This window comes from Protopterus annectens, chromosome 12.part0 (assembly GCF_019279795.1).
Source record: "Protopterus annectens isolate FY-2018-M chromosome 12.part0, PAN1.0, whole genome shotgun sequence".
Classification (NCBI taxonomy): domain Eukaryota; kingdom Metazoa; phylum Chordata; order Ceratodontiformes; family Protopteridae; genus Protopterus; species Protopterus annectens.
In genome coordinates this window covers 485,304,932-485,317,830 of record NC_056746.1, presented here as the reverse complement: position 1 = coordinate 485,317,830, position 12,899 = coordinate 485,304,932, and the positions used below count along the sequence as shown (strand labels likewise).

The following is a 12,899-nucleotide window of genomic DNA, read 5'->3' as shown; positions in this document are numbered from 1 at the left end:
TTCCCCTCTGTTTCAGGATCTCTAGAATGTCCGCAAAGGAGACATCTTCAGAAGGGGAATGGGGGGAACCCTCGGAATCCTCTAAATCTGTGTCAGAGGTGACAGACTCAGGTGAGTCTATGTGCTTCCTCTTACACTTTCTCTTCCTAGGGGGCTCCCCTGCCAATTCAGGGGAGGCCTCGGAAGAGGATGAGATCCCCACAGGGGATTCTTGAGGAGCTGGCTCTCGGCGGTCTGGGATGAGGGAGTGAGTAGACATAACCTGAGGCACCGAAGAGGGAGGGACAGACGGAGCCGACTGTGGAGTTGAACAAGGTTCCAACACACTCCGCATGACCTCGAACGCACCCCTGTCAGGCAGAGCCAAAGGTCCCTGCTCCGAGAAGCTGAGAACCTCCCTCGGCACCGACAGAGATGGCTCCGAGGCCGATGTCGGAGCCGAACTCACCAGCGCCGAAGCACCGAGAGGGAGAGGGGGGTCGGACAAGGGTCCGATGCCACTCACCCCCTCGGAGCCGACAAGGGAAGTCCGGCGCCGAGATTCTTCAAAAGAAGAAATCGGAGCCGACGACGGAGCCGAAAACAAATGTATCGGCTCCAACGCTACCACAGTCTCGGTTCCGAGACGCCCCGGCTCCGAGCTCAAAGGAGTCGGAGGAGGAATATTTAAAGGGATAGGTAGAGGCATCGACTGATGAGTCGGGCTCTGAAGCATTTGGGCCAGTGCCTTGGACTTTAGAAGTCGACTCACTACCCTCTGGAGGTCATGATCCGAGAGCCTCGATGACCTGGAGGAGTGAGATCTGTGTCTCCGTTCAGACAGCAAGGGAGACGCTGGAGCCGAATGAACGGAGCCAAGGGATGGTGACCTCGACCTCTTTCTAGATGTCGGCTCCGATGGTCTGATCGGAGCCGACCCAGGAATCTCCAATACCTCGGCTCCAGCCGGAGCCGAGGGAACCACAGAAGCTGCAGTCAAGGACTCATCGGCTCCAGCCGGAGCCGATGCAGTAGCAGACTTCGAAGCCTTAGGCCTCGACTCAGAAGCTGGAGTCGAGGTCTTAGAAGTCTTGGAAGGTTTTCCCGATGTAGCAGATAGGGAACCTTCAGGCTTAAGCAAACCCCTTAGTATGAGTTTGTTTTTTCTTTCCTGCAGGACTCTAGGGCTGAAGCCATGGCATACAGCACAAGAGTCCTGCAGGTGTAAAGGTCCCAGGCAGTACACACAAGAAGTGTGACCGTCTGTCAGAGACATTTTCTGACAGCACGAGTCACACTTCTTGAAGCCTGAGACCTTTGAATCCTTGGACATTTTCAAGGAACCGAAGTGTAACCACACACAAAAACACACACACACCGATTACACTGTCAGAAAAATTAAGTTAAATTACTTTAAAACAAAACTTCTGAAAAGTTAAGTAAAGTTATAAGTATAAACCCCTACCAAAAACACATACACACTGTAAGGGATGGAAGGGCCCGATGGCCTAAGGAAAGAACTTATTAGTTCTTGAAGAAGGGGCTGAATGAGGGTAGAAAGGATAAATTATCCACTACACTGAAGGTAAAAGGGAAAAACTAAGCAAAAGGAAGTTTAAACAGTTATTAGACTAATCTAATTAAAACTGACCTGGAGCCGGTAGAAAAACACCTCGATCGCTGTAGCGGCAAACGAGATCTGAGGTAATTCACGCCTAGCATTGTGGGATATAGGGGCAGAGATCTGAGGTAATTCACGCCTAGCATTGTGGGATATAGGGGCAGCCTCGAGCCGGTGGAACCAACTCTCGAGCTTTTAGAGTGGCCGAGTCGGAGCTGAGGTCGGCTCCGAACCCATCCAGCAAGAATGAAGGCGAGATAGACAACTTAACATTCACAATTTACAAAAACGGGAATGTAAAACAGAAAACATTACATTTCCTAAGCCTTACTACAGACAGTAATATGAAACTCATTAGATATACAAGTAAAAAACATTGTGGTATTTTTGTTTGGTAGAAGTAAGACAAGAAGACAGCAGAATAGAAAACATTTGATTGAAGGCATGAGAAACTAGCCAGTATAACAGGAGCATAGCCATTGCTGAGTAAGGTATTCCTTTAGGAGTTTTTTGAAGCTATGACAATCTGTGTTTTTTTAAGATATTCTGGGGTAATAGGTTCCACTTTTTGGCTACTTTGAAGGAGAAGAGAGAGTCACCAAAGTAATTATGGGACTTTGTTACCTTGAGTATAAATTTATCGGATGATCTATGGGTCCTGGGGTTGGTATATAGTTGCACTAGGTTGGAGAGTGCAGGGCAGTTTTCAGGTTTGTGGATGATGGAGTGGGCAGTGGTGAGCCGATTGAGCAACAACAGACTGGGAAATTCAAGCCAGTGTAATTCTGAAGAGCAAGGCAAGGATGGATCCTGTTGTTACAGCAGGGATCAAGTAGATGTAAATCAGACTTGCGCAGGTTAATGAAAAGAAACAGTAGAGAAGAGTAGATAGGAGGTGGGATCTGGTTGTGGCTAGTCTGGCATTTTGAGTAAGTAAGGTAAAGTATGGCCCTATATAGAGCACCAAGTTTGATGTGAACTTTCTTAATTGTGAGTGATATGTGTTTATTGAATGTTAGGTTCTTGTCTATTGTGACACCAAGTAGTTTTGTTTGGTTAACTGGTTCTATTATAGTACCATTAGTGGAGTAGATAGAGAGAGGAGGTGGATTTGCTTTGGATTTCCTGTTCGAGAAGATTACTTTTGTTTTGTTTGGGTTTAGGATGAACTGAAGTTCATTTAGGTAATTTTCAATATCTAGAAATTACTTTTGCAGTTTATCTTGCAGTTCTTGGGGTGTGGGAGCAGAGCAAATAAGAGTAGCATAGTCAGCATATTGAATGCTAGAAGCAGATTTAGTGGCAGTGTTTAGACTATTTATGAATACAATAAAAAGGAGAGGGGCAAGGATGGAACCCTGAGGAACCCCAACGGAGACTGGGAGGAGTATGGAGAGTTTATTAGCCCATTGAGTTGCCTGTTGTCAATTAGTAAGGTAGCTAAATAACCAGTTGAGAGCTGCATTGAGGTTGAAGGAGGCTAGAGTGTTGAGTAGTAGCTGGTGGGATACCGTATCAAAAGCTTTGGATATATCAAGGAATATAGCAGAGATTAGTTGTCCATTGTTTTTGAGGAGGTTGATGTAGTTAGTGAAACTTATTTGGGCTGTGGAGGTACTGTGTTTTGGATGGAAGCCATGCTGTGAACTAGATAAGAGGTTATTTGTAGTGAGGTGGTCTAGGAGCTGCTTATGGATACATTGAGAGAATGGCAATGGGCTGATAATTAGAGATATCTTTAGATGGGACTCCCTTATGGAGGGGAATGATATGGGATACTTTCCATAGTGGACATATTGTTCTGCGATGGAACAACTGATTAGGATAGATACGGGACAGGCAATGGAGCTTGCAGCAGTTTTTAAGAAGTCATTAAGGAGTTGGTCAGCTGCTAGACAGGTAGGTTTTATTTCTGATAGGAGTTTTTTGATACAAGAGGTTTGTATGGGTTTAAAAAAGTAGTTAAGTTTAGAGTTAGTAGGGTTAGGCACTGTAAGTGGTTGGTTAGATTGGTTATTTAAAAGTGAGGTGATAGCTGTGATGAAATGAGAGTTAAACTGGGTTGCTAAACATTCAGTCCTATTTGTTGTAGATGGTGCAGGGGTAGAGGTTTTGCTAGGATTGAGGAGGTAGTTAATGTTTTGCCAAAAGTTTTGTAGGTTATTTATGTGTTTTTGCTGACATGCTAGAAAACAAGAATGTTTTGTCAGATTATATTTGCTTCTCAGTTAGGTTTCTTAGTTGTTTGCAAGAGGTGAGTTTTTTTGAAGTTTTGGAAGTTTGATAAGCAGTCCAGGCTCTATCCCTTTGTTTAATAAGAGACTTAGCATATTTAGTTATCCAAGTTAGAATTTTGGCTTTGGACCAAATTTTGCTTGTTGGAGCGAGGTTATTAAGGATGTTGAGGAAAGTATCATTAAAATATTGTACAGCTTGGTCTAGAGGTGGAGTGATTTTAGAGGTGAACAGTTGCAGTTTTGAAGTAGGGAATTTAAGATGGTAGGGGAAAATATTGTCTGACTGTATCATAGTTCTCAGAGGGGAGAGCTTCTTGAAAGGCTTGTAATGTTAGATGGACAGCTCTCATGTCCAGGACACTGATATGTGAATTGGCCTCGAGGGGACCATATACCTTGGACTGTTCTTCACAATAAATACATCCACCCCCACCCCAGATAGGCAAATGGGAGAGGTAAAATAAAAAGGCAGCCCTGAGAAATTTCATTCAAACTGATCCACCACAGAAGATATTCCTTGCAAATTTGTGTAATCCTGACTGGAGTGCATAAGGGCTGTTGAACAGACCACTGAAATGATAGGGTCCACTGTAGAATCTGCATACGATAGCTGGCAAATGAGACTAGAGTTATTAGTGCTGCTTTCAACCTAAAGCTTACAAAATTAGTTGTGTTGGAGAAGAATGCAAGATCACTTCCTTACCTGGGATCTGAGGGTTTGTACTCCTATTGGAGGTAGAGCTGCTATCTGACTGATCGCGTCTAGATGAGCACCTATGAACTCCAGGTCCTCTGTAGGAATGAGATGTGATTTGTTGTAGTTGACTGTGATGCCCAGATGGTGGCACAACTGGAGCAAGACGTCCCTTTGCTTGGAGAAAGAAATGCCTGGTCGGAGCAGTCAGGAGCCAGTCGTCTAGATACAGAAACACCTGGAATCCTAGCAGTCTTATGTAAGCTGCTATCACTGCCATCTATCAGCTATCGCCTGCTTCTAGAGAAACGTCCGGTGAAGGATGGCCAGCCAAAAAATTTGTTCGAGATTTCTTGGCTGCCTTCTTACTTAATGGTACCTCCAAGTTAGAAGACTCTGCTATGCTATCCTGGGCTAACAGTTTAAGCCTCTGGTTCTTGAGACAGATGGTCAGGGAAGATAATCGGCTTCTAAGAGTCTTGGGTACAAACACTTTACAAATGCTACAGGATGTGTGGTTGTGGGAAGGCACCCAGACAAGAAGAGACACTGTGATCATCCTTATGGGGAATCTGCTTCCCACACTGACATTTTCCCTTCTTGGATGACATGAACACTAGATAACAAAACCAGAGCACTTATCTGATGGCTAAAGTATTCAGCACAGCAAAGGGAGTTCAGTCCAAAGAGTGATGATGGCATTCACACTCGGAGCAAAGAAGTTCTTTGCAGCTGTGTCCGAACATCACCTTTATGCCCTATGTCCTGAACAGGGAGCATAAGTGTGACATATGGTGCATACAGAATCCAAAGGCTTTGGTACACTGGCCAGACATTGGGCTATCCTTGGCAGGAGAGCCCTACAGTGAAGAATACTGCAACAGTGATAGAGGACACCTAGTTCTGTTATTCACCTGTGTCTACAGTAGCAAGATGAATGTTTTTTTTTTTTTTATCTTAAACTTGAGAAATGTGCTTGACATTTGTTCTCAAAAGTATTTTACCAGCATAATATAAAAAAAGTACAATAATCTGTTCTTTAATTTGCATTGCTATGCACATTGCCTTCTTACATTAACATTTTCCCACTTTTGCTGCATCGCTACCCTTGCTTTCCTATAGTGTAGTATACTAAAACTTCATCAAAACCATAATTTCTGAGTACACCACCAGTACTTCTATGTGCTGTGTCTACGACAAACACTATTTTATATAAAACTATTGCACTTACAGAAAAATGCCTCTTACAAGAGAATCATTACACAAAAATGTGGTCAACTTTTAGGGTTGCCACCTTTTTAGATGCCCAGAGTAGGACTTTCTTACTGAAATATGACATTTTGCAGAACAAATATGCCTTCAATAAAAATACTAGTGGGATGTGCTGGTTGTTTAGTATACACTACGCAATATGATATTAAGATTATTTAAATGTAGTATCACAGTTTTCTTCAACATTCAGAAAGTCAGATAATACTTTTACTTATAAAAAAACAAACGTTGGCCATTTTCATACCCCCCCCATGACAAAACTTCCTAAATTAGTACTGCTCTGCAGAAAGAGGGACAGATGGTAACCCTACTGATTATGTGTACTGATACAATTTCTCTTACTCTCTGCAACAAAGACAGTTGAAAACAGTTTCACAGCACTCCACAGATGTTTATTAGCAGCAGCTGCTGTCCTCCACAAGACTAATTGCCTAGGCAAGATTACAGGCAGTACCAGATAGGAAAAAATACAAATTTCCCCATGCCTGTACTATGTCATGCAGGCAGAAACCAAGTTCTTATGACAAAGCACATGAGAATTTAACTTTACGAACACCATACAGGAACAATATTATACGGAGAAAAGAAACCAAAGTATTATAAAAAAGAAAGCTAAGAGCTGAGTTAAACTGTAGGAATGGGCAGTGTTTTCTTTTAATTACAGTCATCCAGCTGATGTTAAGCACTGAAATAATACAGCCATCAAAAATGGAAGCTACAGAAAACTAGTATTAGTGGCCTATATTTTTTTTTCTTAAAATGCTCTGCTATGTTTTCAGTAACTTCTACTTTATTTCTCTGCTTTCAATGGCGCACCTCTTCTCCTGATGCATCCCTCCCTACTGCATAACTTGGTACACCTAACGCAAGGTAGGGCCACCAAATAATACAGAGTAATTGGAAAGCATGGTAAGCAATGCAGAAGTTCAGGCCCTAAGGTGACAATATTCTGGGTGGATCACTAATAAATGTCCCTGTCTAATTATGTGCATTCCAAATACTGTTTGTAAATCTGTAGTTGTATTTGTCTACATTGTAAATATCTGTTGAAAAATATATGTTATAAATCTGCAATTTATCATTTGATAGACTAAACTGTTGTCCTAATTGTCTTAAAAGGCTGAAAAGGGTCTGGCAATCAAGTCCACCTACCTGGTTATCAAATGTCCATAAATAGATAAGTTTTCCCACCTGCTTCAAAAGCTGGACATATGATGCTTTGTCACACATGGGGGGCTACTGGTGGAAGCATTAACTATGGAGTTAGTGCAGTACAATCTTCTTGGTCAGTTTCTCCCCCTCAAAGGAGCTATTAGTTAGTTGACACTCTCCTACTACTCCCACTGACTTCAGGTCCATTTCTGAATATAGGACATCAGTAGCTCAGACAAACACTCTGATATAAAGCCTGCAGCTGAACAAGCAGCTTAAAATGTAAACAGAATACATCATACTGCTTTTGGAGAATTAACATTTACCCTTGTCTTACTCTCTGCAGCCCTTACCTACACTGTCCGTGCTACTTCAATGACAAAACAGTCACCACCCTCTGAAAAAAAAAAATAACAGATCATAATTAAATGCGACAGTTTCACTTACATGTGAACTGGATGTGGTTTACAAGTGTTGCACACACTGTCATCTCGGCTTACTTCTAGAACAGAGTCTGGAAACCACACAGCAGCCTTGCAGCTTGGGAATCCCAAACAAGACATAAAATAACTGGAAAAAGGAACAGGAAAGCAAAATGCATTATTAACACTGAACTGTCAAAGGGAAACAGTTAGTAAAATGTTCCAGTAACAAAAACAATAAGCACCACTAAAACATAAAATGCAATGAATCAGTCATATTTACTGTAAATCACTCCATGTTCTAGAATTGGTACTATAATTAAAATTCTAAACACATGACTTCTGGCTATTTAGGCTCAAGAATTTTTCAGTACTAGGTCAGAACTCTCAACAACAGCAATCTTACACTACAAATATTCTAAATGATGGATTATTAGAAAACTACATTCTGACCAGACAGCTACTGTGTCCTTACAAAACAGGAACACTGCAGTGCTTGATCCCCTTACCATCCAAGATATCTAAACCATTTTGTAACCAGTGGATTTTGTACTTTCCATGCTTCAGTCTTTCCCCAATTATCTCCATGGAGGCAGCTATTCAAGGAAGAACAAAGTTGCACAATAAAGTTTTATCCTTGTCGAAGAAAGTTGCCATGCTGGTTTGCCAAGCAGCACTTCGGGGGGTGTGTGTGTGTGTGTGTGTGTGTGTGTGTGTGTGTGTAGGTGTGTGTGTGTGTCAGGCATTTAGGAGAGCATTGTGTCTTATCCTTTTATTGTAGACTCATACAATACGCAGATGACTCAACCATCATCTGCTCAGTCCAGTCCCTACCCAAACTGCAAAAAGTTACACAGGAAGCCTTTTCCTCTGTTGAAACTTGGTTATCCGATGCCCAATTTATACTCAACCCAAACAAAACTAAACTACTCATCTTCCAACCCACCAAACATACTCAAAACAACTCTCACTTTAACATCACGGCAAAAGACAACACCACTATATACCCAAATTAACACACCAAATTGCTAGGAGTGGAAACAGACAAACTAAAATTTGACATTCACATATCCATGACCATAAAAAAAGTCCACAAAAAACTAGGAGCGTTATACAGAAATAAGCAACTTCTCACCAAAGCAGCAAAGATTTCAATAGCCAATTCCCACCTTATCTCCACCCTACTTTACGTCTCTCCAATATATACCAACCTAAGGCAATGCGATCTAAACAAGTTAGAGACCTGCTACAACAAAATCGCCAAATTCGCCACAGGGGCATCCTACCATAGTCATCACGGTCTCTTACTTGCTGAACTGGGCTGGCTTGAACTCCCTCACCTCCTTCAATGGTATCAACTCTCACTCGCCTACAAACTAGTAAACCATCCACTAAATGTCCCATCCCTCCAGAATCTACTCCAACCCTATCGCACCACCAGACCACTAAGATCCAGGAACAAAAATCACTTGCAGATCACTAAAGCCAATAACTCTGCTGGTGAAGCACTATTCTCTTGCACCATAGCCAAATTATGGAACTCCCTCCCACCCACAATTACCTCTGTACCATCATGCACCCACTTCAAAACTTTACTAAAAGGGCACCTAAAAACATGCTGGCTATGCCCTTGCAACTCCCACTGTAATATCATCCACCCCATCTAACCACTACCTTTCTTTCCACCCCACTAACTACCTTGATTATAGCAAGCTCAGATGCTCATGAGCCTAGTACTTATTATACAGCAGGAACTTCTTATTGTAACATTTGTTAATGTCTGTTATGTACTTCGCAGATAAAGATTTAGTTGTCTACTGATGTACTATGTTCTTCATCTGTAAATATGTTTGTAAGTAATTGCAATGTTAATCAAATTGCTAATCGCTATGTAATCCAATGTAACTACTGTCGGTTTATTTTAACGGTGGAGCTTTTCTCCCCGGGCCTCTGCTGAAAATGGACCTACGTCCAGTCGGTCAACAAATGTAAATAAATAAATAAAATAATACTGAGTAAAGATTACTGATTGCATATAAGGAATATGACATTGGTAACAAAAAATTAACAAGACCCATCACATTAGTGATCTTGCAAACAAGCACTAAAGGGGTATTGGGTAGGAAATCCCATGAATCTGCTGCAACTAAGAGCCTCTAAGACCCAGCATTATGATTAGTAGCACAAAGATTTTCTTGCAAATTAATGTGCTTTACTGATTTTTTCCAGGAACAATAAATATACACAAGGTGCTACAATAGTGCACTAAAATGAGACTATTCCACAAGGGCAGCAAAAGTAATAAAATCATTGTGCCCAGTCAATCTGATGAAATGCACTGTGGTCAGCTGTTATGCCCACTTCCTCAACTCTCCCTTCCACTTATTGCCCCCTCCCCCAAAATGCATTAAGTTCAACAAAGACTAAATGTAAATTGGTGCAGTACAAAACAAAGGTTGGCTTCAGGAAGCACCCACTTGATTGACTTACTAGCTTTTTTCATTAAATCTCAATCCTAAAAGCTCAAACCTAACAAATATAACTTACTCCAAAACTGTGTGAACTCAGACATGTTAACATTAAAGTGCAGGGGACAAAGTCCCCAAAATGGGGTGTGGGAGATATGCCCCATTTGAAATATATTATTAGGCTCAAGCCTATTTTATGGAAAGAGGTCACAGTATTGGAGTTCATTGAAAAGTAACTCAGTTGAGCTTACTGCAAACCATTTAGCAATTCAAAGACAAATGATTCACTGTTAGCTATTGCATCCACTTTGCAGTTTTGGGAGTAGCTTAATGTTTCCATCATTGCCACAAAATAATTTGTTCTAATAAGGCCATGTCATCTGCTTCTTTACAGTCCTTGGCAATTCTAAGTTAAAAGATTCCAAAAGAGACAAGCCTCCTGTACAAATACAGCTGTGTGAATACTTGTTTGTGGCAGCAGACATTTGAACAACAGGATCACTGCTGCATTATCATTCTTTATCCATAGGAAATTACTGAAGGCAGATGTTCACACTTCTTGTCTGACTTCCATGGCTTTTGTGGACCTCCTCAGAACACAGCTAGATTACTCCATCTGCCCAAGATGTCAGACTAACACACATCTCAAAGAAGCAAAAAGCCCTTGCCATTTTTCAAGTTTTTCTTTTTCTTTTTTTTTTTTAAAAACGTACCAGTAATTGTACCCTGTCTGGGCACATACCAATTCTCAAGGACCTATGCCTACTAGTTCATGGCTATGGAGTTCCCAAATGAGATGGACTGGCAAGAGAGGAACCCTAGTCTCCTCTTCAGAGTAATGATGACTATCATCTTTGGCTGCATATTTCCCTCCCTCCCTCTCTCTCTCTCCTCCTTGTTTTTTTCCTTCCCTCTGGCATGTGTAGTGAAATGCTATCTTCCACTCCCCCCCCCCCCTTCATTTAGGGAAGTGAAAGAATGGAAGGGAAATGAGGGCTGAAGGGAAGAAGACTATGCTGCTGTTGTGGTCCTGCTACTCAAGCATCTATGATTTTAGCTATTATGGTCACAAGAATCTAACATGTTCATTGCATGGATCACAGCTGCGATATGATTATTTATCGATATGAGCAGTGCTAAAGAACTCTGGCAGCTAGTGCAGAGGATTAATGCTCTAAGCTGTTAATGAGCGGCTTCCTATAGTCCAGGGTATGGGGTTCTATTCTTTTTGTAAATGGATAAGAAAATGAGTATTACATGGGATGAAAGGGGAAAAGAATGGATAGGGGTGAGGAAGAGTGCCTATCTCTGCCAAAATAATTAATAATAGAGATATCCTGTGCTGTGCCAATGGTTTAGTATATTTGAAAGACTATGAACTAAGTTTACAGTTTGTTTTATATAAACTTTGCGTCTCTTGTGCCCCATAATACTCAACTAAATATCTACAGTCTGTCCTCCCATTGCTTACACCTTTTTCTCCATATCCAGTTTTCATCCTAGAGATTTGCGGCACTGAAGGCAATTTACTCTACAATTCTTTATACTTGAACTTAAATAACATTAATCAGCTCTGTATATAACTTGAGCAATTATGTTACACAGCAAGCCTTTTCCTAATGTTTCAACACACACACAAACACACGTGTATTTACTTACCCTTAACACAGCGAAACATAAAGGAACGCTCCCTCACATTATATTGCTTTTACAGCTTATTCCTAATATTTTTAGTAGCTCATATTCTAGCTATAACTTAGACTTCTGTAGCGATTTCATGAGTCCATCATTTTCATTTCTCTTCCAAATTGTTACTCAATATAAAGTTTAACATTTCACTGTTTTCTATTACTCAGGATACATTATTTGATATGAAAGTGTTCTGTTGTTTTTGCTTCTATTTTACATAGCATTTTCCGCATATCCAGAACACTGTAAAAGCCCCATGCTCAACTTCCATCTTATCTCAAAGGAAGTACTACCTCAACCCATCTTCTAATCTAGGACTCAGTCCATCATTGTATTAATACTTCCACCCTCTCAACCTCCACTGCTTATTTCACTGACATACTATTCATTAAAGAGATTAAATAATTTGTAAGAAACAGAGACACTAAATTCACAAATAGTAACTCTAAAGTATCTATATTTTCTTGGCCAATTAACAGTTTTTGCAGACATTTGTTTCGATTATCTTTAAATATAAATATTTAACAAAGTAAATATTAGGTTTTGCTCCTGCCAACCCTGCAAAATGCAACTATCTACTTCAGTTGACCTACAAAATGAATAAGAAAAAATGAACAGAAAACAAATATTTAAAGGTAACCCTTTCTTACTATGTGTTTACTCCAGATTTAACATAATGCTTCATCACATGCTAACAGACTTCGTGACCTACATTCTCATACGGTTAACTCTTACCATATGCTTCTACACTGAATGATATTAAATTACAGTGAAAGTTATAGAAACTATTTTTTTTTCAAAACTTCAGAAGTCCATAGTGTAATTAGCACAACTTCTTAAATTTTATAACAAAACTCAAATCAAGGTTAATATAAAAATTCTACCAAAGGAACTAAAAAAACATCATCAGGAGTACAAAGGCATTCCATGAACGTACGACTAGTATAACAAACTAAAGATAATTATAAATCTTTGAGTTATGTTAGGGGAACTAAGGAATAACACCAGATATCACTTAGAAAGTACAATTAGATGGCCTACATATCACTGTTGCAGCATTCCATACAATAGGGATATCCTGCCGAGGACAGATGTACTTATGGCCAGCATACCAAAGCCTTGGGTCTTTCCAGGTGTCTTATGTCATGACATATGTCCTATGTCCGAAGTATAATGTACATAAGTGATTTATTGGCACCAAATCCCAAGAGGTAAACTGCCCCCAGAACAGCAGCATCTAATGAGGAAGAGAGAGATAATGCATGTACATCCAGAAAGAAGAAAAAAGAAGACCCTCACAGCCAGAGGGAAAAGAAAAAAAAACAGGGGTGAAGGGAGAGGGACAGAATGCTGCAACCGTGATTA

At 40.6% G+C, this 12,899-nt stretch overlaps 1 protein-coding gene across 3 annotated transcripts in view; it reads right to left on the bottom strand.

Annotated features, from left to right (window-relative positions):
• TOP3A (DNA topoisomerase III alpha) overlaps positions 1-12,899 on the bottom strand; it is a 1,120,433-nt gene that overhangs the window by 107,298 nt on the left and 1,000,236 nt on the right. For all 3 annotated transcript variants that reach the window (XM_044089591.1, XM_044089590.1, XM_044089593.1), the window contains one exon: positions 7,403-7,525. In XM_044089591.1, coding sequence (XP_043945526.1) covers positions 7,403-7,525 — 123 coding nt within the window. The remainder of the gene's footprint in view (positions 1-7,402; positions 7,526-12,899) is intronic.